This window comes from Salvia miltiorrhiza, chromosome 7 (assembly GCF_028751815.1).
Source record: "Salvia miltiorrhiza cultivar Shanhuang (shh) chromosome 7, IMPLAD_Smil_shh, whole genome shotgun sequence".
Lineage (NCBI taxonomy): Eukaryota > Viridiplantae > Streptophyta > Magnoliopsida > Lamiales > Lamiaceae > Salvia > Salvia miltiorrhiza.
The window spans coordinates 23539332-23563204 of record NC_080393.1 but is presented as its reverse complement, the minus strand read 5'-3'; the positions used below and the strand labels follow the sequence as shown (position 1 = coordinate 23563204).

General features: G+C 37.1%; 2 protein-coding genes across 3 annotated transcripts; both read right to left on the bottom strand.

Moving 5' to 3' along the window:
• Positions 1 to 6033: 6033 nt before the first annotated feature.
• On the bottom strand, positions 6034 to 9436 carry LOC130993570 (NAC domain-containing protein 7). Of its 2 annotated transcripts, none has more exons than XM_057918499.1 (4): positions 9025 to 9436; positions 7351 to 7523; positions 7006 to 7277; positions 6034 to 6927 (listed from the first exon to the last, which is right to left on the bottom strand). In XM_057918499.1, the coding sequence occupies exons 2-4, from the start codon at positions 7508 to 7510 to the stop codon at positions 6367 to 6369; spliced, it is 993 nt and encodes a 330-aa protein (XP_057774482.1). In that variant the 5' UTR covers positions 7511 to 7523; positions 9025 to 9436; the 3' UTR covers positions 6034 to 6366. The 2 variants fall into 2 exon arrangements, with proteins under 2 accessions (XP_057774482.1, XP_057774481.1); XM_057918498.1 differs by having other exon boundaries at positions 7351 to 7526; positions 9025 to 9336.
• A 5651-nt stretch (positions 9437 to 15087) lies between these two features.
• Positions 15088 to 22906, bottom strand: LOC130993565 (uncharacterized). Its single transcript, XM_057918495.1, has one exon. The coding sequence runs from the start codon at positions 22872 to 22874 to the stop codon at positions 17433 to 17435; it is 5442 nt and encodes a 1813-aa protein (XP_057774478.1). The 5' UTR covers positions 22875 to 22906; the 3' UTR covers positions 15088 to 17432.
• Between the last annotated feature and the right edge of the window lie 967 nt (positions 22907 to 23873).

Sequence of the window (23873 nt, the reverse complement as noted above, 5' to 3'; positions counted from 1 at the left end):
GCTCCATCCGACAGATCTTTTTCCATCGTCGACACTTCCTCACGTAAGCAAACATCACCACCAGTGCTAACACCAACGCTACCCCTCCCAACACCGTAACCACAATTATCCAAACCCTTTTGTTTCCATTTCCCTTCCTCATTCCGAGGATACTCCGCTGCGCACCTCCGCTGGGTGCCGGCGCCGCCACCGTCTCCACCACTATTAAGTAATACCCCTGGTCAGCAGTCAAACAAGTCGTCCCATTCACCACGTCGAGCAGCATAGGGTTTTTAAATTGAGATGCAAAAAGGCGACGTTTTGCCCTTAATTAATCTACTCAGCATAAGTGTGACACATATGTGACACGTCATCTAATTAATGGCCGGAAAACGTTATTATGGGAAAATTACAAATCAGAGCAACAATCATGAATTTATACGTGAGATTTTAAGGTTAAGGAAAAAAATGAGAATCGCGCCGAACTTCATAAATTTTGACGCTATTTGCCATACATATTTAAGTTGTTATTACTCATTTCGTCCCATTAAGTATGACTCCTGTGTTTTGGACATACAAATTAAGGAAATGTTGATTAAGGCCATAAAGTAAAGGGACCACACTTATTTTTAAGGCATAAAATGAATTTTGAACCATTATAAATGGAACATGATAAATAATGTCAAAGTTCATTTTTTAGGATAATTAATAAAGTTAGCAAGTTTAAGCTGCACGAGAGAGAGAAAGAGAGAGAGGGATCTGCGGTGTGTGCTATTTTGAAAAAGAGATAGGGGGAGAGAGAGAGACCGAGCCATATGTGTGCAGTGTTTGCAGATTTTTTTTTTTAATTTTAAAAAAGTTTGACAAAACGACGTCGTTTTACATGATCGCTGGTGCGTTCACGTCTACAAATTTTGGGAGACACGTCATCTAAAATTTAAGGGATGGTCAACTCATTTGTAAATTGCAATTAAATCAAAAAGTGATGTATTGTGGAGCTATTTTTAAAGGTCATGTGCAAAATGCAAATTCGATGATAGTTCATGTATTTTCTGGCCATTAACCATAATTTTAAATATATCGTAATCTAAAAATCCGATATTCTATTTTAACTTTCAAATATCGTAAGCTCCGACTTAAATTAATGCATGCCGTTTTGAGTTCTAATAAAAATGGAGTCGAAAATGCCACGAATTCTTGAAAAGAAATACTCTCTATATTTATGAAAAATTTGTCAGAATTTTATTTTTGATTTGTGCACGAAAAATTTGCTGAAAAAATTGTCAGAAATTTGCACGAAAAATTTGCTGATTTGTCAATTCATCTAACTTCATTCATATTTATTTAAAGTGAAATTCTTACTTTATTAAAAAAATTATTTATATTTTATTAAAATTTGTATTTTTATAGGCAGGGAAGTACTAAAGACAATTATCCATTCGACAAAAAAGTCGTGGAAACATATGGTGGAATCAACGAAGGAATAATTGTGTTTTTGTTTTGAAGTTGACTGTAAAAGATAAGGATAAAAACACAAGGGAAGAAGAATGATTGAGAAAAGAATGTGCTGTCTCCCTAATGGCAGACTGACTACTAAACAGGATGAAATATAGTATTTGAGTTATTTTATACTCCCTTTTCGGCATTCGATATTATATTTGGGAAATTTACATTTTCTATTTTTTATTCTCAATGTTCAGATTTAAAATATCATTTCGACTTAATACATATATTTACATCCAAATAAGCGTTAATGGTGAAAATTCATCGAACGAGAAAATAAAAATCAATAATTATCCATAAATTTAATTTGAATAATATTAATTAATTATTATTTTTTAATTAATAGAATTAAATTATTCTTATTTTAACTTGTACGAAATTATTTCAATCTCTCTCTCTCTATTCTCTGTTCTCTTAGCTCCTCTCTCTCTCTCTCTCTCTAGGCTTTTTCTCCGACTCTCTCTATTCTCTCCGTTTTATCTTTCTCTTGATTATCTCTTCGGTGCTAGCGGCAATGTTCATGCTCTATCTCTTTCTACTCTAGATTATCAGACACGTTCATTAAATCCGAAGTTAGCATCATTAAATTTGGTATGAATCAGATTTACTCATGAAATTCATTAAGTAAATTGTTGTAATATTATTATCATTTTTGGTATTTATTCATTAAAATGATAGTTTTCAGATTTAGTCGTGTTATTCATCTAGTTATCTTTTGAATTTAAATAAATGATACACTTGATATACAAATGACTGACTATTTGTACCAATTAGAGCACCATCTAGGTACGAATGACGACTATTCGTACTAGTTAATTTTTAAATTTAAATGAATTATTCTTATATCACTTATGAAACCCCTCCTTGCCCACCAGATATACCTTGTGAGGAACTTCAATCAAGTCTCGATAATTTTCTATCTGTAGTACCATCAAAAAATTAGAAATAAGGTGAATTATAGTTGGTACACTTGGTACGAATCATTTCCATTCATTCTAGGATTTGGGATGAATGGTACGAATAAATACATTTGTAGCATTCGTTCCAAGTTTTGGCGCAACACTTGGGACAAATGGTACGAATGAACTCATTGATATCATTCGTTTCATGTTTTGGTGACCAACACTGGGTAAGCATAGTACGAATTGGTACATTCATACCATTCGTGCAAAACAATCCCGCAGTTTGATTCGAAACAAAAAAACCTTTGATTCATAGTTCCAACAAATTAAACTTCTAGATCTACGATGATACACAACAAAAACTTCTGGATCTCTAGACGAGATGGTACGAATTTTTCCTACTCAATCCAATCGTTTGAACAAAAAAAATCTAGATCTGATTCAAATGAGCAAGAAAACCCCAAATCTGATGCAAATGAGCAAGAACACCCTAGATCCAATTCAAATTCGTAGTTTGTAACAAAATTGATGAACAAAATCCAATCAAATGAGCAAAATAAAAAGAAATCGTGCAGCAACCTTCAAAATAAAAGTTGAAAATTACCAGCATATATTCGTAAAGGGGTTCATTTTTGTACTTCGTCTTTTTCCTGTTGTTCGTTGTATCGCTGGATCTATAACGGTAATTTCCAATTTTTCTTTGCCGAATCTAGATCTACTTATGAAAATACTAGTGGCGGGAAAATGCATTTTACTAGCAAAATTAGTGGTGGAACAATAGTACTGAAAACTGAACGTTCCTGCGCAACGGAGGAACAATGATGGCGGCACGCTAAATTAAGCGAATTTAAGGTTAACAAAATTTCGCATTTTAGTGAGTTTTTTTTTTTTTTTGCGTAAAGCTTAAAAGTGAGATGGTAATTCTTGGTTAACAGGGTAAATTATGATTGAGATTTACAACATGGTATTTTTGTCTAAAAAAATATAAAATTAAGTTGGCGAATAACTATTAATATCTACTATTTGTAAATTCGCCTCTTCAAGAAATGTATTGTATTGTTAAATTTAGAGTGATTTAATTTTGAGACGCAGAGACCAAAAGGTTGAGCATTAATGATGTGGCACCACATTTTTATTTTATAATCCCTCTGTCGTGTATATTTTGAAGAATCCCATCAAAGACGATGGCATGTATATGTTGGGTCAACAATTAATGCTTATTAGTCGGTCTGCATGCGCACTTACATATATGCATCTCGACCTAGCATTGTCGTTAGTTAATTTACATACTACAATTAGCAAGGTTTAATAGTTAAAATTGCTTAGCTAGCTAGAATTCTTTTGGCAACATGCAGGTTGCAACCGTTACTCAATCGATGTATATATACTCTATCGACTAAAGTCACTAGCTATCATGAAACTAAACCATATATGTAATTAATTGAAGATATATTAGTGTTTATATATAACTCCAATTAATTTTAAAATGGTCATTGTACAAAAAGAGACATTATATTTAATTAGTTATAAACATAAAGTAGTACTCCCTCCGTCCCAAACGAAATATCCTATTTTCCTTTTTGGGCTGTCCCAAACGAAATGTCATGTTTCATTTTTTGGCAATACACTCTCTCTCTATACTTAACATTTAAATAATTTCCACCAACCCACTTTATCTACTTTATACACATTTCTTAATCTCCGTGCCGAAAAGAAATACAGTAGGTCATTTCGTTTGGGAGGGAGGGAGTAGTATATTTGTTGTATTGAGTGAGTGTGAGCGTAGATACCTAGTACTATATATGGGAATATACGTTAGTAGTAATTTGAGAGTTGAAAAGTAATAATTGTGAGAATGCAGGCTGCGGGGAGTGATGGTGGAACATTATACCATTTCACATGATCAGTTTGTTTAATCATGTTTACTTCCGCCGCACACAATATATTAATCACCCATCCCCATAATCATATCATCATGCTGCTCCTGCGCATGACTACATATATATATATATGTATATATATAGATTTGACCACAAGAAACATGCGTTGACCAGAGGATTCCATGTTTGCCACTTCCCAAGATTGAGGTCAAATGAGTAGTGGATTTGAAACCATCTTTTCCCAAATTTGATTCCTGCGACATTTTCCTGATAAGACAGTCCAGCTCCCACCATATATATCTCCATATAAACACCAATATTTTCCCACTACTTAATCAAATCAACACAAAACAAGCCTTCGCTGCCGCAAAGTTTACGAATGCAACAAACTGCAAATTGCCTGCATGCAGCTTTACAAACAACACCCCATTGGTAATGGTATACGTTCATCACACACACACGCATTACATATATATATATATTCTTCAATCTTCATATAACATATATTTTTGGCTTAGTTTGTATATACGATCAGTACTACTACTAGTAATGCGTACAAGTTTATGAATAAATGGAATTTTAAATTCAAAGCAGGAACTACATTACTTCACCCCATAACCATTAGTTCTGCTTCTTTACAAGTTTGAAAGCATGCAACGCCTAAAACGTTATTCTTCAAATTCTGGAACGCATTTTGCCTTTTCTAATATCCTCTACAAGGTAAAGCGCGCCCCTTACATATATATCCATTTTTTTTCTCTCTCTTAAAATATATACATATATATATATATATTACATTTTTGGAAGCATGTTTTAAAATATTTACACGATGGTAGTTTTCGCAATTTCCTCAGACGCGTGGCAATAAACCGCAAATGCAATATGAGATAATTTATGCGGTAGAAGATTCAGCTTGCAAATGCAATAGGAGATGTTTAATTAATGCTATAATTGTTTTAATATATTTTGTATGAAACAAATTAAATTAATTAAAAAGTTTCTATTACAGTGGATTTCATGTGTGGTCACTTATATTTGATCGTTCAACTCATCTCACCCCAAAGATGTTTCACTATTTCATATGTGGTCATTTATATTTGATGCGTTTTCAACTCATTTCACCCCACATATATTACACCCATATAATTAATGTATGTATATATATACACACACACAAAGTAGGTAGGCAGCTATTGGACCATTTGTATCTTCATCATCATCCGATCTATCAATTAAACTCGAAAGCTTTTGCAAGTAGATATAGTTTACTTATGTGTAAAGGATAAGAAAAGCTTTTGTAAAAGTTTCGGACCATCCCATACCAACTCTCAAGATACAAAGCCAAATATTGCACAAGCCTGCCCTTCTAAGTGACGTTGTTTTGGGACACCAAACCCCAAACCAAGCAAAGAAAAGGAAATTCTTCTGTTGAGATCACTCACATATATACAATTGAGTGCATAATTATTTTGTATCATTAACACTTCCCCGGCCCATTTAAATTAACGCGCTTTTACTATTACACATTCATCAACTTTGATCGACTTGTCGTTATTGATGATGTTTATAGTGCTTGTACAAAATATTCATAATATATATCTTCTCATTTCCAATCAGCAAATTTTACATTCGTCAGCATTCATATATAACAAAACACATACCAAATTAACCCTGTCAAATTAAATTTCTTATTTTAAATTTATCTATATTCATGAAACAAATAAGATGCTACTAAAAATTCTTGGATGGTGGGATAAAAAAATAAGGCGTTTTTACAATACAAAAGGGAAATATATATTTTCACTGATGAATACAGAGGCATTACACAGATCTTCTGTAACCACAATTACAGCATAAACATCTCTGTGGTTATCTGAGATCACAACAAATAGGCAAACGCTGCCGTTTCAACTCATGCAGCAGCCAAGGGCTAGCTTCCTCGGACCACTTGGAATTATCTTACAAGAATAACATATGTACTAAGTTTTTTCTTTTTTAATTTAGTTTCTATAGTAGTATTGGAAGATGAATAGCTAGGTCATATTATCAGTTTTATTATTTACAAGAAACAGTATAATCGGTAGACGCCCTTCTCCAGTGGATCACTTCCACAGATCAATCTGACAACTGGAAGACGATGTGGTGGCGTTCTCCGGCGCCATCTCCTGCTTGCTCAAATCCCCGGCCGCCGGAAAAGCCTCGTTGTCCTTGGAAACCTCCTCCTGGCTGAGCTGCGACGCCACGAACTTGTCGAGAACCCTCCAATCCGTGACTTGCTCGGCGGATTGGTCGTTGGTGTTCCTGAAGACGGAGTGGAAATTCTGATCGAGGTGTTGTTGGTGGTCGTGGTTATTGCTGAAGCTGAGGCCGCGGCAGCTCATGGCCTGCTGCTGCTGCTGCACAACTTTAGGGCTTTCTAGAAGGGGCAGCTGGAGGAAGTGGTCGGCCGGAACGGCGTACTGCAACGGCATCTCCTTCTTGTAGGGATAGTTGCTGTAGGAGAGATGATTGTGATTGGGATTGTAGGAGTGGTGCTTGGGAGATTCCATGTCCGGCATGAACGACACATGCTCGTCGTACCAAACCGGCGAGTCGTGCTCGCTCAGCTTCTGCGTCGTCGCGATCCGCTTCTTGAAAACCCTGCACACCACCCATCCTTCTTCCTGCACACCACCCATGATATTTCTTTTCTTTTAATTACTCAGCTGCAACAGCTCAACAACATTGCGTAATATACATACCTGAGGTGTTCCGTTTTCGTCTGTTTCGAGGCGATATTCATGCATGATCCAGTCTGATTTCTGGCCATTCGGAGCTCGGCCTTTGTAAAAAACTAAGGTTTTCCTCATCCCGATCAAGTCGTGCTTGGAGTAAATGGCCTTATCGCGGCCGGTTGCTTTCCAAAACCCGGCCGCCGTCGCTCGATTCGTGCGTGTTCCGGTTGGGTACTTCTTGTCTTTGTGGCTGAAAAAGTACCATTCGTTTTGATCTTCTGTTCCTATTCTGCATAACTCTACCAAACATAAGAATTAATGTCAGATATTTGAGCTCATGAAATGTTACTTTTGTGAATAAACTAAACGTACCTTGGAGATCCCATGGCTCAATTTTGTAGAGATCAACGTCTTTGATGACGTCCAAGTCGATACTCCTGTTACTAATCTTCCTCCGGAGATAATAATCCACCAGTTCTTCGTCCGTCGGGTGGAAACGGAAGCCCGGAGGAACGTGTGAAAACGTATTCATATTCGAATCACACCTGCTTTACATGTTCATCACCACAATTTCTTTTAATTAACAACAAAATTATCAAGTTTTAGAGTTTTATATATCATGTTAATTAACTTTCATCAAATAGCTTAATCATCCAAGAATTGAAATCAAACATTCCGTACGTGGATGGTCCAAATGACAATGTTCATATTATAATTTGCGCGTGTCATAACTTCCCTAATTTTTAATGCGAGTGCTACTTTATGTGAGTGAGTACTGTGTGTACGTATTACTAAATGTTTGTTCCGTATAAAACATTTTTTACGAGTCTTTGGGTTGTTTATGTGTACGTAAAGAAACAACAACATATGTACATATAAGTGAAATATTACTTCAGATTTAGTAGCAAACATCTCTATGATTACACTGATTTAATTTCCTTCTAAATGTAATATCAATATTAATTATCAAAGCTAAGAAAAAGGAACTGCAGAGATAAAATTATCACACAAAAACATGAAAAATCGTACTGAATTTTAGAAAACATTCGATTACATGCCTGTCCGCTTTTAATTAGTAAAGTAGAAAGAACAAAAAGTGCCTTGATGAAATAAATCTTAATGGAAAATAAATTAATGATCTGCATAGAATGTTAATGGTACTAAGTGCTTCTCCATTTGTAGCAACACAATCAGAGTCTTCTAAACTTGGAATATCTAAATATGACTCCACATGATGAACTAGCTAGTCCTAATTAATTTGGAATTCATTTGGATGTAAAAATCGACAGATTTGGAATTCTGAAATTATTTTCATATAACTTGTAAAGCTAAATGAGAAAAAAAGATCACAAAATTAATGAAAGCATATGGAGTCTTAAGCGTGCAGTCAATGATGAGGGATTCCAACAAGAAATTGTAAGGCTAGTATCATCCCATCTTTCATTACCAAAAAAATTTCTCAATGCAAGATGGATGGGGTGGATACCAAATTAAATGAATACTGTTTTTTAGTGCTGGGATCATTATGAGGAAAAAAAAAAAAAAAAGCATGTGAGATGCATGCCAAGTTCTCATCACTCTCGTTATAATTATGTATTTTAAAAGAGAGCATGTAAAATCATAGTATGAAATATTCCAATATTTCTATTATACACTCTTATTCATAGTAACAAAAACACCCTCTACAAAAAGTGAAATGAAACTAGGTGAAAAACAAGAAACAAACGTGAAAAATGATTTTGATGAAGCCACACGAAATATTACTTTCTCAAAAATCAAAAGATCGTGAACCTCACATAGTAGTTAGCAATCACGAAAATTCAAAGGCCTTAGTCTTAAATAAGAGCATGAAATAACAATCATCAGCTAAAGCTAGATCACCAAGTGATTAGATTAGCATTAGCTTAATTAAAGCAATGGCAATCCTAACATCAATCACAACTTTGAGTTCCCTCTGCAATGGCTGATCGCGTAAGAATTTCATTTCACACACACACACGAGAGAGAGAGAGAGAGAGAGAGAGAGAGAGAGAGATGAAGGCAAACCTTGAGAAGCTAGTTTGGGAAATGGAAGCGATCTGGGGTAGAGCAGTGGAGGCAAAGTGAAAAAAGTTGTGGGGGAAGATGAGCTCCAATGAATAGAATTGAAGCAGCAGAAGGTAGCGAGTCCTCGGGAGTAAAACCCAGCCCTTGACACACACAGTGATAACTGCACGCAATGTCTCGCAGGTGTCGGGGCTGATCCCGAGGAAGAGAGAGAACTGAGCAAGGGGAGAATGGGAACGCCAAATGGGAGTTATATATGTGGAAGATGAGAAATGGAATTTGTAGAGAGAGAGAGAGAGTGGAGCCCTAATGATGAAAGGTTAAGTAGTATTTTGATTGTCTCTCGCTGTCAAGACTCAGCTGAATTGTGGGGAAAGTATTTTTTGGGCGCGAGAAAAGGTGGCGCGGAATTGGCCACCCGCAACTGATAAAGACCTCTTTTCATTTCTTCATCTCCATTTCATTTCCCGATGCCTTCTATTCTTACACCTTTAATTCTTTCTATCTTACATATCAATACGTGACATCACTCACTATTTTATATGCTTTCACTATTCATTTCTTCAATCGTACATTTATTCCGTTTTTTTTCAGCAGTTGTTGAATGATAGCTTCAAATAATTATGAGATTTGTGTTATTGTATAATTAAATGTGTATTTTCTCCCTATTTTGGAAGTACATCGTATTCGATCTAATTCACTTCATTTAACTCTATTCCTAATCAATCATTTTTCAACACTATCATTAAATTAGTCATCCTCTCAAACAATCCACAAAAATAAAAATAAAACATTCTCCGTCTTTTTATTGATACAGCTAGCATAAAAATTTATACAGATATAAATAATATCAAGAAAAATATATTTATCAATCATATGGTTGATATTGTATCTGAAGGATGATTTTTTTTTCGCAGGGTTCGAATCCTAGAGGGAGCATAATATTTTAAATTTTGTTATTCGTCAGTATATACTGCCTTGTTCATCAGTATATATGTCTTATTCAGTACCAATTTTTTAAATTTTATTTTTCATCAGTATATACATCTTGTTCATTAGTATTATATGTCTTATTCATTGTCCTCATATTACACGAAAATTAGGGGGTCTCACTGGAGCGCGCCCCTATATATATATATATATATATATATATATATAGAGAGAGAGAGAGAGAGAGAATGGTTCAACAGAGAAGCTAAATATTGTGGAGAATAGAGAATTAGTAAAATAAAAATGAACAGATCTATAATTTTAATGAACAGATCAATGTACCGCATGAACAGAAATTTGCCCCGGGTTCGAATCCTGCTGGTAGCGAGTTTTTCTATATTTTTACTAAATACGTCTGTTCATTAGTTATGTTGATCTATTCGTAAAATATATAGATTTGTTCATGATGAATAAAAAGATAATTCTCTGTTGAACTCAACCCCTATATATATATATATATATATATATATATATATATATATATATATATAAATGGAATGGTGGTTCCAATGCGATCCTTCGCGCGCACACACACACACACACGCATATAGGATTAGGTTATAGTGAGATTTAAACTTTCGCTGCCTCTAGGATTTGAACCCAAGTTTAAATGGTTATTAATGCATTACCAACAGCTTATGCAACCTCTATATATATTGGTTTATTCATATCAATTCTCATTCTCACAATATATAACCATTCTAGCTCATTGGAATAATTCCATATATATATACACACACACACACACACACACATATATATATATAATGTATGAATTTTATGTAAAAACAACTCTTAAAACAAAAATTACAAACCAGCAAAAATGTATGAATTTTATGTAGAATACGTATGAATTCACTGTATAAAGGTATGAATTGCGAAAAATAATTTTTTTGTTACCTGTGAGATTCGAACTCAGGACCATGAATTCATCCAACAAAGTGATGAATCAACCGTAGATCTTGATGTTCTAAGAGCTGAAAATTATTTCTATTTTATATTCTAAGAGGTGTTTTTATTTTAGCTCATCCATATATATATATATATATATATATATATATATATATATAGGGGAAGGCTATAATAAAAACACCTTTTATTGTATAAAATATGAACTATTTTCAGCCCTTAGATCATCAAGATCTACGGTTGATTCATCACCTTGTTGGATGAATTCATGGTCCTAAGTTCAAATCACATAAGTAGCAAAAAAAATATTTTTCGCAATTTATACAGTTACACAGCGAATTTATACGCGTTCTACATAGAATTCATACATTTACTTTCTCTAAGATTTAATTTCAACCGTTTGATTATGAGTAGATTTAGATTATGAGTAGATCGATGGTGTAAATCTATTCATATTTTATTTTAATCCTAATATAAAATAGGAATATATTTACACCATCGATCTACTCATAATTTAACGGTTGAAATTAAATCTTAGAGAAATCGTAAGTAAATGTATGAATTATGTGTAGAACACATATAAATTCACTGTGTAAATATCTGAATTGCAAAAAATAAAATTTTTGTTACCTACGAGATTTGAACTCGGGACCATGAATTCATCCAATAAGGTGATGAATAATCAACCGTAGATCTTGATAATCTAATGGCTCATATTTTATATTTTAAGATGTGTTTTTTTTTTTAACCTAAGGGAGAGGTTCAAATGAGAAAGGAGATTTAAAATGAGAACGTAGAACAATTCGCATCCCTTGAATCATGAAAATCTATGATGGATGCATGAAATTACGCATATTTTAAAAATATTTTTACACTTAGTAGTTATAAAAAATTTAATTATTTAACACATCAATTATGTTAAATTGTCTCTACAATAGTATAAAGAAATTTGTTCAAATAATATTCGCATTTCAATATAGTGCTCATCCTCTTCTTATTTATTTATTTATTTATTTATTTTTAGTTAAATTAATTACTTGGTTCTAATTAGAAAATTCAAACTAAAAATGAATAAATTTTAATTAATATTTTATTTTAGGCTGAAATGTGCTAGAAAAATCGATAATACAAAAAAGAAAAAATAATTTATCAAAAGGGTGACATGACACAATCATGTCAGCAACGAGATTTAGGTGTCACCACAAGCCCAAATAATTAGTTTTAGGGCTGAGATAGGAGTGTAAATATGAAAAATAGAAATTATAGTCCTCATTTTTAAATTTCATAACATATATATCTTTTTGAAAACACTAAAAATTACTGCTTGTTTTAACAATTAACTTTTTTATAGTGAAGTTTGTATCTTATTGTTGAGTTTCACCTCTTACGTGTATTTGAATAAATTTTATTTACCAAAAAAAATAGAGTAAAATTTTGAAATAGCCAAAATGAATCATAAAACACAAATTATGGTCATTCATTGAAAAAACATAAATTTTGGCCATTTTTATAGCTTTGGGACGTTTTTGCCCTTAATTGGGCGGACTGGATAGGGTCAGGAGCGCGGGTCGGGTTAGGCACTTATGGCACTATTAGTGCCATAAGTGCCAACAAATTTTTTTTTACTCCCCCTGCCCTGTCTACCCCCCAAACCCCCTGACCCACCCACCCCCAAGCCAAAAAAAAAAAAAAATACTCCCCCTGCCCTCTCTACCCCCCCAGATCCCCGACCCCACCCACCCACCCACCCCAAGCCAAAAAAAAATTTACTCCCCCTAGATATAAATAAATCAAATTTTACTTTTGTTATTTTATGTTATGGCACTATTAGTGCCATAAGTGCAAACGAAAATCCAAAATAAAATAAAGTAAACTGGTCTTTTTAGCAGTTATGACACTATTAGTGCCATAAGTGCCAAACATGCAGAACAAATATAGAAACAACAACCTCATCTAAACCCTAAATGGAACATTTAAACCCTAAATGAATAATCTAAACCCTAAATGAAACATCTAAACCCTAAATGGATCACCTAAACCCTAAATGGAATATCTAAACCCTAGGGAAAGTGTTTAAAAAAGTCTTTTTGGCACTTATGGCACTATTAGTGCCATAAGTGCCATAAAATAAAATAACAAAAGTAAAATTTGATTTATTTTTATCTAGGGGGAGTAAAAAAAAAATTGGCTTGGGGGTGGGTGGGGGGGTGGGGTGGGTAGGGTCGGGGGTCTGGGGGGGGGGGAGGGTAGGCAGGGGAGTGGGAGTAAAAAGAATGTTTTTTTTTTACTTGGGGGTGGGTGGGGTCGGTGGTCTGGGGGTAGACAAGGCAGGGGAAGTAAAAAAAAAAAATTATTTTTGGCTTTGGGGGGAGGGAAGGGTGGGTGGGGGATGGGGTCGGGGGTCTGGGGGGTAGAGAAGGCAGGGGAAGTAATTTTTTTTTGGCTTGGGGGTGGGTGGTGGGAGGAGGGGATGGGTGGGTCTGGGGGGTAGACAAGGCAGGGGAAGTAAATTTTTTTTTTTTTGGCTTGGTGGCGGGGGTGGGTGGGGTCGGGGGTCTGGGGGCAGGGGAGTAAAAAATAAAAATAAAAATTTGGCTTGGGGGTGGGTGACGGGGGCGGGGGGGAGGGGAAGATGGGTCAAGGGATAGATAGGGCGCAGAGAATTAAAAAAATAAAAAAAATATTTTTTTACTTAGGGGTATATTAGGCATATTGCCTAATTAATTGCCATAATTTGTGTTTTTTCAATTAGTGGCCAAATATTGTGTTTTTGCATCTTCAATGTGGCCATTTGACACCAGTGTTTCAAAAAAATATGTATTTCTTCGATCTAATCATCGTATTTGATTGGGCGTATTTATACGCATTTATTTGGAAGTTTTTGATATGATTTTTGTGCTTAATTCGTGTTAAATATCATCTTTAGGATATGATTATGATTTTATATGTATTTTGATGGTATTTGATAGGTTTTGGAGAAAATGGTTGATTTTGAGAAAAGTTTTGAAGTGGTGAAGCTGTGTGAAGAGGAAGCTGTCAATGGGCACGCCGAATTCTGCCTGGACGAAGTCTGAAACAAAGAAATTATAAGCTGCCATATTTTGATTTTAAGACCCCATGCGCCACTTTATTTTGATGATAAGGCCCCATGCGCCACTTTTCTATTGTTTCTTTAGTTAATTTCCTTGGCCTTTCACGCCACTTTAGCAGATTAGGTTAGTTTTGTTATTAATAGGTTAGTTTTGTTATTAATAAGTGGGTCTGCGCCACTTTAATTGATTAGAATTAGGTTTAGACTTATTTTTTAGTTGCCTAATTAGACTAGGTTAGTATTATTTTAATTTCCTTAGTCATATATATATGTGAAGTCAGTTGCAACGAGGGATATATGATAATTACTTGACGCTGCTCTCTCAAGATTGGAGTGAATTACTTGACGATATGAGGATAAGTCTCGAGAAGACCGCACGAAAGTTGAAGAAGCAAGCTAAGGAGTGGAAAAAGAGATCCAATTCTGCTCCACCGAATCTTGAGGATCAAGAAGAAATTGAAGTTCCAATGGGTGACCGTAACAATAGGGATGAGGAGAACGATAGAGAGATCGTTGATCCTCGACAGGAACCACCTCAACTGATCAGAGAGTTAGGCCGTCATAGAAACAATCGCCCTTTGTGCATTGTCCTTCCTGCCATTAATGGCAACGCTGAAATACGGCCTGGTTTCATTCAAGTGCTACCCAAATTCGGTGATTTACCTGGAGAGAGTGCACACAAGCACCTGGCTGAATTTGATCTAGTTTGCTCAACTCTACGCCCTCATGGTTTTACTGAAAATAATTTGAGGCTATTGACTTTTTCTCATACTTTGCAGGGTAGAGCGAGAGATTGGCTTTTTGATCTTCCTCCTGGTTCGATTAGAACTTGGGGAGATTTAGAAGAACAATTCTTGCGAAAATTCTTTCCTGAGTCCAGAGCTGCAAATTTGAGAATGGCCATTAGCAGCATTAAACAGAAGAAGGCGGAGAGTTTAGCCGATTATTGGGAGAGATTCCAACAGTTGTGTCGCAAGTGTCCTGATCATGGATTTTCTGACTACCAATTGCTTACTAACTATTTTTATCGTGGTATGTCTTCTTTTGATAGGAAAATTGTTGACGCTGCTCTCTCAAGATTGGAGTGAATTATCATATATCCCTCGTTGCAACTGACTTCACATATATATATGACTAAGGAAATTAAAATAATACTAACCTAGTCTAATTAGGCAACTAAAAAATAAGTCTAAACCTAATTCTAATCAATTAAAGTGGCGCAGACCCACTTATTAATAACAAAACTAACCTATTAATAACAAAACTAACCTAATCTGCTAAAGTGGCGTGAAAGGCCAAGGAAATTAACTAAAGAAACAATAGAAAAGTGGCGCATGGGGCCTTATCATCAAAATAAAGTGGCGCATGGGGTCTTAAAATCAAAATATGGCAGCTTATAATTTCTTTGTTTCAGACTTCGTCCAGGCAGAATTCGGCGTGCCCATTGACAGCTTCCTCTTCACACAGCTTCACCACTTCAAAACTTTTCTCAAAATCAACCATTTTCTCCAAAACCTATCAAATACCATCAAAATACATATAAAATCATAATCATATCCTAAAGATGATATTTAACACGAATTAAGCACAAAAATCATATCAAAAACTTCCAAATAAATGCGTATAAATACGCCCAATCAAATCCCCCCACACTTAAACAAAGCTCGCCCTCGAGCACCAAAAAGAACAAAACGACAGGAAAGGAACAAAAGAAGACTCAAAACAGCAAAAACAAAGCTTTGGCAACAATATGATAGATAATATTCAAAGTCTTGATCAAGATACAATCATCCACAAACCACTAACCATGCTCTTGCTCAGAAAATTATGCCATGTTCTTCATTCAAGTCAAAATTGTGCAAATTCAATCCTGCCTCACCAAGTTCACTCAATTTCTCTCAAAAGATAAATATGGACAGAAAAGATTCACACAATTCACAACTTTATGCCTTCAAACACAGTTTGCCCTTATGTCACTATCTCCACCAAAATATGGAACCAATGCATAAATCAAAAGGTCTTGCATTTTGGTTATAATGGGGCTTGGGTACGTACAGGTGGGATAAACAAGAAAAAGGGATCAAAGAGGCTCAATATATGATTGAAAACATGCAACACACCAGACCTTCCATCAATAAAACTCTAGAGTAGCTCCTCAAAATATCCACAATCCTCAAAAAAAATATGCATCAACTCTAACATACTCTAACATATACATATAGAGCATAAACATGAATGAATGTATACACAATAAACCCTTTCTTTTCTTTGATCTTTTTCTTTCTTTTTCCTTTTTTTTTTCTGTTCTTTTTCTGTTTTTTTTTTTCAACAACATATATTCTCAATAAATCAATGAATCATCAACAACACATTAACATGATAGGAGTACTCATCTCGTCATAACCTAGTGCATTCACATGTTTTCAAAGGACAAAAGTAGGCTGAAATAGGCTTAGGCTCAATATATGTGGCTTTTAATCAAACAAAACAGGAGCAAATTAGGCACAAACGGGCTCACTAAGGGAATAGTGAAAGTTCAGATCATATGTTCAGGCCAAACAATGGTTATTCCTAAATGCCTTAATCATTTTCATGCATTAAGTTCTCAAACTCAGTCTTGACTATGGCAACCGGGCAAACCAGAAATTCAGCATAGAAGTTCGAATTAATCACTCATCAAAGAAACAATTGGAGCTAGTCATGTGTGCTCATTAAGGCTCAATCCTCACAATTTAGTAGGCTTCAAGTATTTTGATCAAATTTTGCACGTTTTTCTCATACAAGAACACCTACGAACATATGCACAATTCCATCACAAGAGCAACAGCCTATCATACCAAATCCAATATCATAATCTCAACTCTTCACATCATCATCATAACATTGCCAAAGGACTCGAAACTGACTCGAAGACCAAACCAACAGAGCAACAAAGCAAAGACACACAAAATAAAAACACCCCCCACACTTGGACAACACAATGTCCTCATTGTGTGAGAGTATGACAGACCAACAGAAACAACAACAGACAACTAAAAGAAAACGGAAGCTTCAAAAAGGAACTTCCCTGAACTGGAATCATGTAGGTGGATGAGGGGCTGAAGCTTCCGGCCATGAGGAATGGTGGGTGGGCGGTTCGCTGGTGATCGGGGCAGGGGTGGACGGGAGGGGGTGGTGTTGGGGGAAACCAAATTGAGGGAATTTTGACTTTAGTCAAAAAACCCTAGTTCCAGAATTTGCACCTTGCTCCCCTAACCTGCGAAAATGATCAAAACACACCCATTTTTTTTTTTTTTTTTTTTTTTTTTTTAGCAAAAAAACGAAAATAAACAAAACAAGTGCAAGAAAAATCGGGTTGCCTCCCGATGAGCGCCTTTATTTAACGTCCTTGGCTGGACAGAAAAGAAGTTCAAAATCCTTAGACAATGGTTGGAGACGTCAGGCTGAGCGCATTGAACGACTCCATTTCGACTCCAGCATAGTATGGCTTGAGTAATTGTCCATTAACCTTAAAACACTTTCGTGTTTCGAGGCTTTGGATTTCCACAGCTCCATGAGGACTCACACTAACAACTTCAAACGGACCCAACCAATGAGATTTCAATTTTCCTGGCATAATCCTTAAGCGTGCGTTAAACAAGAGAACCTTCTGCCCAACTTCAAAGGATTTCCTTCGAATGTATTTGTCATGTAGAAATTTGGTTCGTTCCTTGTAACGACTTGCATGATCATACGCCTCCAATCGAATCTCCTCTAATTCTTGCAGTTGAAATTTTCGCTCTTTGCCAACAACTTTCTCATCTAAATAGAATTCCTTTACGGCCCAAAAAGCTTTATGCTCCATCTCAACAGGTAGATGACATTGCTTCCCAAAAATCAGCCTGTACGGAGACATACCAATCGGTGACTTGAATGCAGTGCGGTATGCCCATACCGCATCGTCCAGTCTCAAACTCCAATCCTTTCGTCTCGGGTTGACTGTTTTCTCAAGGATGCTCTTGATTTCTCGGTTAGAAACTTCAGCCTGACCGTTGGATTGTGGATGATATGCCGTGGCAACTCGATGATGGACTCCATATTTCTTGAAAAGTGCTTCCAAAGTGCGGTTGCAAAAATGAGTTCCTTGATCGCTAATGATGGCACGGGGCACTCCAAATCTGTTAAAAATATTAGCTTTAAGGAATCCTGCAACTACTTTAGAGTCATTAGTGCGGGTGGCCTTCACTTCCACCCACTTTGAAACATAATCAACAGCCAAAAGAATGTAAGAATTCCCAAAAGAACTAGGAAACGGCCCCATAAAATCCATTCCCCAAACGTCAAAGATTTCACAAACCAAAATAGGGACTTGAGGCATTTCATTGCGAGAAGAGATATTACCTGTTCTTTGGCACTTGTCACAATTTTTGCAGAAATTGTAAGAATCCTTAAAAATACTTTCCCAATAAAAACCACAATCAAGAATCTTACGTGCTGTTCGTTTGGGACCAAAGTGACCTCCACAAGCATGAGCATGGCAAAAGTTCAAAATGGAATGAATCTCCTCATCAGGGATGCAACGTCGTATCACTTGATCCGCACAGGTCTTCCACAAATAAGGATCATCCCATATGAAGTATTTTGCTTGGCTCCTCAACTTATTCTTACGGGCTGTCTCTATTCCCTTAGGAAAAACTCCAGCAGTTAGAAAATTAACCAAATCAGCATACCAAGGAATGTTACCGTCGATGTGCAGCAGCTGTTCGTCTGGAAAGTCGTCTGGTATGGGCATACCGTCCGACACAGTCTGCAGTCTGCTCAAATGGTCAGCTACCAAGTTCTCGGCTCCCTTTTTATCTTTGATCTCCAAGTCAAATTCCTGCAAAAGAAGAATCCAACGGATCAAGCGAGGCTTAGATTCTTTTTTAGAGAGCAAATACTTAAGAGCTGCATGGTCAGAATAAACAACAACTTTAGAGCCAATCAAATAAGATCTAAATTTTTCACAAGCAAAAACGATGGCTAAAAGCTCTTTCTCCGTGGTTGTGTAATTGCATTGAGCCGGGTTGAGAGTTTTGGAAGCATAGTAAATCACATGGCTCTCTTTCCCAACTTTCTGCCCTAGCACTGCTCCAACGGCGTAGTCGCTTGCATCGCACATGATTTCAAAAGGCTCTCCCCAAATTGGTGGCTGAATGATGGGGGCAGAAGTGAGTCTACTCTTCAACAAATCAAAGGCCTCCTTGCACTTGTCATCGAACACAAAAGACACATCTTGATGAAGCAACCTAGTGAGAGGTTGAGCAGTCTTTGCGAAGTCTTTGATGAAGCGCCTATAAAAACCTGCATGGCCTAAGAAAGCACGAATCTCTTTCACATTAGAAGGATAAGGTAACTTAACAATCAAATCAATTTTCGCCTTATCAACTTCTACTCCTCTTGCAGAAATCACATGCCCAAGAACAATCCCCTCTCTCACCATGAAATGACATTTCTCAAAGTTCAACACCAAATTAGTGTCGACACATCTCTGCAAAACTTGTTCAAGATTAGTCAAACAATGGTCAAAAGAGTCTCCATGCACAGTAAAATCATCCATGAAAATTTCTATGCAACTCTCAATCATGTCAGAAAATAGACTCATCATACAACGCTGAAAAGTACCAGGAGCATTACATAATCCAAACGGCATACGACGCCATGCAAAAGTGCCAAAAGGGCAAGTAAAAGTGGTTTTCTCTTGATCTTCCTGAGCTACAAAAATTTGAAAATATCCAGAGTAGCCATCAAGAAAACAAAAGAATTCCTTACCAGCCAATCGCTCAAGCATCTCATCAATGAAAGGTAATGGAAAATGATCTTTCCTAGTAGCATTATTCAACTTCCTAAAATCAATGCACATACGCCAACCAGTTTGCAACCTCATGGGAATCAACTCATTCTTCTCATTCTTAACCAATTGAAAACCAGACTTCTTAGGAACCACATGAACAGGACTGACCCATGTACTATCAGAAATCGGATAAATAATCCCTAGATCAAGCAATTTAAGAATTTCTTTAAGCACAACTTCTTTCATGACAGGTTTCAATTTTCTTTGAGGATCCCTAGACGGCTTACTATTAGGCTCAAGTAAGATTCTATGCATGCAAGTAGAGGGACTAATACCTTTGATATCGGCTATAGTCCATCCAATGGCAGATTTATGCATCTTAAGAAGACTTACCAACCTTACCTCTTGTTCTGCACTGAGTTCATTGTTGATGATCACTGGCAGCGTGTCATCCTCTCCTAAAAACACATATTTCAGATGCTGGGGCAGTACCTTCAAGTCCAGCTTCGGTGGCTTCACAACAGAGGGTAAAATCGGTTCTGTGCTGGTCGGTATGGGCATCCTGCTCGACAGGTGCCGAACTGGAATTTCCTCCGTTGAGTACAGCTGCATGATAATCTCTCTAATGGCTTCATTCTCCTCAGTTTTGGAGTTCTCTTCAGTTAGGGAACTGAAAATAACATGCTCAAGCTCATCCTCCCTGAAATTCTCAACAAATTCCTCAACCAAATGGTCAATAACATCAATCATGAACACAGATTCAGGATCCTCAACATGCTTCATAGCCTCAAAAATATTAAATGTGACAACATCTCCATCAAATTCAAGGCTAAGCATTCCACTATCCACATCAATTTTTGCTTTAGCAGTTTTCATGAATGGTCTCCCTAAAAGAATCAAGGATTGCTTAGCAGAATCATCCATATCAACAATATAAAAATCCACAGGAAAAATCAAATCATTGACCTTGACAAGGACATCCTCAACAACACCTTCGGGATATGCAGTAGACCTATCAGCTAACTGAATGATAACACGAGTGTCTTTCAAAGGTCCTAATTGCAAATCCTTATACACAGAATAAGGCATGACATTTATGGATGCTCCTAAATCTAGCATGGCTCTCTCAACAGTCTTATTACCTATAATGCATGGAATAGTGAACATACCAGGATCTCGACACTTTTGGGGCAATTTTCTTTGCAGAACAGCAGAAACATTCTCACTCACTCGAATTCTCGCATCATTCCCAAACTTCATTTTCTTAGAGCATAACTCTTTTAAAAACTTTGCGTACCTGGGAACTTGTTTAATTGCATCAAGCAAGGGCAAGTTTATTTCTACCTTCTTGAAGATTTCCAGAATATCCTTCTCTTCTTCAATTCTCTTGTTCTGAGCCAACCTAGAAGGAAAAGGTGGTGCAGTCAGTGATTGAGGAATTGAAACCTTAGGTTTTCCACTTACCTTAGAAGAGCTAGGCTCGGTGGATTCTGGTGACTTTTCACTAATTGCATCGTCCTTGGCTTCATCGGGCTTATCTTTGTTCTGCTGCTTAGGTTGTGGCTCAGCTAGAATTCTCCCACTTCTTGTAGTTACTGCACTTGCATTTTCCTTGGGATTCATCTCCGTGACAGAGGGAAGTCGGCCTTGATTCGCCTGCAGCTTGTTCACCTGAGTGGCTAACTGCGTGATTTGTGTGCCCATATTACTCAACGCTGCCTGAGTTTCATGCTGGAACGCCTGCTGACTTTGCACCAAATTCTTCACAATTTCACTGCTCTGGGCGAGGCTCTTCATGATATCGTTCATATTGGGTGCAGAACTCGGTGCAGGACGTGCGGTATGGGCATACTGTCCAGCTTGCGGCGGATTTGGTGCGTACATCCCTGGTTCCTGCTGTCTCCACCTAAAATTTGGGTGGTTTCTCCACCCTGGATTGTAGGTGTTGGAAAAAGGGTCGTTTCGCCTTTGTCTTTGTGCGTTCATCTCTTGCTCATCAGCGGATCCCATGCACGCTTGCTCAGTATTATTATCCTGCAGAGATGGACATGCATCAGTAGGATGATTATTTTCAAAGCAAATTCCACATTGAACGTGTTGAGTTTTAGAGACAGCAAGTCCTCTAACTAAAGAGGTGAGAGCATCAATTCTCTCGTTCATGTTGGAATTTTCTACTTTCTGCACTGGCCTATAACGATCATCATCCTCATCCTCATATTGTTGGCCATTTGAAACCATGTCAACGATGAGTTGCTTTGCTTCGTCCAAAGTTTTATTGGTCAAGCTTCCACCACAAGCAGCGTCAACAATTTTCCTATCAAAAGAAGACATACCACGATAAAAATAGTTAGTAAGCAATTGGTAGTCAGAAAATCCATGATCAGGACACTTGCGACACAGCTGTTGGAATCTCTCCCAATAATCGGCTAAACTCTCCGCCTTCTTCTGTTTAATGCTGCTAATGGCCATTCTCAAATTTGCAGCTCTGGACTCAGGAAAGAATTTTCGCAAGAATTGTTCTTCTAAATCTCCCCAAGTTCTAATCGAACCAGGAGGAAGATCAAAAAGCCAATCTCTCGCTCTACCCTGCAAAGTATGAGAAAAAGTCAATAGCCTCAAATTATTTTCAGTAAAATCATGAGGGCGTAGAGTTGAGCAAACTAGATCAAATTCAGCCAGGTGCTTGTGTGCACTCTCTCCAGGTAAATCACCGAATTTGGGTAGCACTTGAATGAAACCAGGCCGTATTTCAGCGTTGCCATTAATGGCAGGAAGGACAATGCACAAAGGGCGATTGTTTCTATGACGGCCTAACTCTCTGATCAGTTGAGGTGGTTCCTGTCGAGGATCAACGATCTCTCTATCGTTCTCCTCATCCCTATTGTTACGGTCACCCATTGGAACTTCAATTTCTTCTTGATCCTCAAGATTCGGTGGAGCAGAATTGGATCTCTTTTTCCACTCCTTAGCTTGCTTCTTCAACTTTCGTGCGGTCTTCTCGATTTCTGGATCAAAAACTAATACGCCTGTACGAGAAGAACGGGGCATAAACTAAAAATAAAAGACAGACTAAAATCAGTAAAATCCTGCTTAAAACCAATCCCCGGCAACGGCGCCAGTATTCATGGATTTTATGCATAAATACCATATTCATCTCATATTAGTTCTCATTTAAACGTCCGTTCTCATCTGATCAAACTAAACTTATACTCCCTCCGTCCATGAAAAAACTTCCTAGGATGTAGTGGCACGTGTTTTAAGAAAAAGATTGTTACGTGTATTGAGAGTAGAGAAAAAGTTGTTGAGTGTATTGGAAGTGGTGAAAATGTGTTACTCCCTCCGTCCCAATAAATGTGGCCGCCCACCTTTCCATTTTAGTTTGTCCCACTAAAAGTGGCCACTTTCTTAAAATGAAAATATTTACTTTAATTAAGCTTAATTAATTAATCTAATTAAAAGTTTTAATTAAACCTACACCCTAATTAAATACACACATAAAACACATTTTCAGCACACACACAAACCCATCTCGCCACTCTCTCTCTCGACCGACCCTCTCTCTCTTGGCACCTGCCGCCGCCGCCGGTACAGCTACTGCGTGCTCTTCCCTCTCTCATCCCTCTCATCTCACCCTCTTAACCGTTCACACCCTCTGTTGCTGAAAACAACACGAAAGACGCCCAGTTGCCGCCTTCTTCATCCTCGCGACAGATCCACTGCCGCCTCAAGACCACGGTCGGCGCCGTTCAACGCCACAGTCATCGTCGCCCATCTCGCCCTCTCCCTCTCGTTCTCTATCGCTTCCTGCCTTCCGCCATCTCCTGCTTTCCGCCTTCGCCTCGACGACGGCGCCATCGATGAGGCCCACCACCACTCTAGGAAGTCACTGACTGTACCAATTTGAGGGTTTAGGAATCTGGTTTTGGAATTCGTTTGATTTTGGAGTTCGTTTGATTCTGGGGTTTGGTTTTATTTTTGATTTAGGAATTTAGTTTTGGTTTTGGGATTTGGTTTGATTTTGATTTAGGGATTTAGTTTTGGTTTTGG

What these genes read in the sequence shown, in the direction of transcription:
- LOC130993570 (XM_057918499.1), bottom strand. Translation starts at nt 7,510, where the DNA reads ATGAATACGTTTTCACACGTTCCTCCGGGCTTCCGTTTCCACCCGACG. An exon ending in TGAGCCATGGGATCTCCAAG is followed by an intron (nt 7,278 to 7,350) that starts GTACGTTTAGTT and finishes TATGTTTGGTAG; the next exon opens with AGTTATGCAGAATAGGAACA. An exon ending in ACGAAAACGGAACACCTCAG is followed by an intron (nt 6,928 to 7,005) that starts GTATGTATATTA and finishes GGTGGTGTGCAG; the next exon opens with GAAGAAGGATGGGTGGTGTG.
- LOC130993565 (XM_057918495.1), bottom strand. Translation starts at nt 22,874, where the DNA reads ATGCCCCGTTCTTCTCGTACAGGCGTATTAGTTTTTGATCCAGAAATC.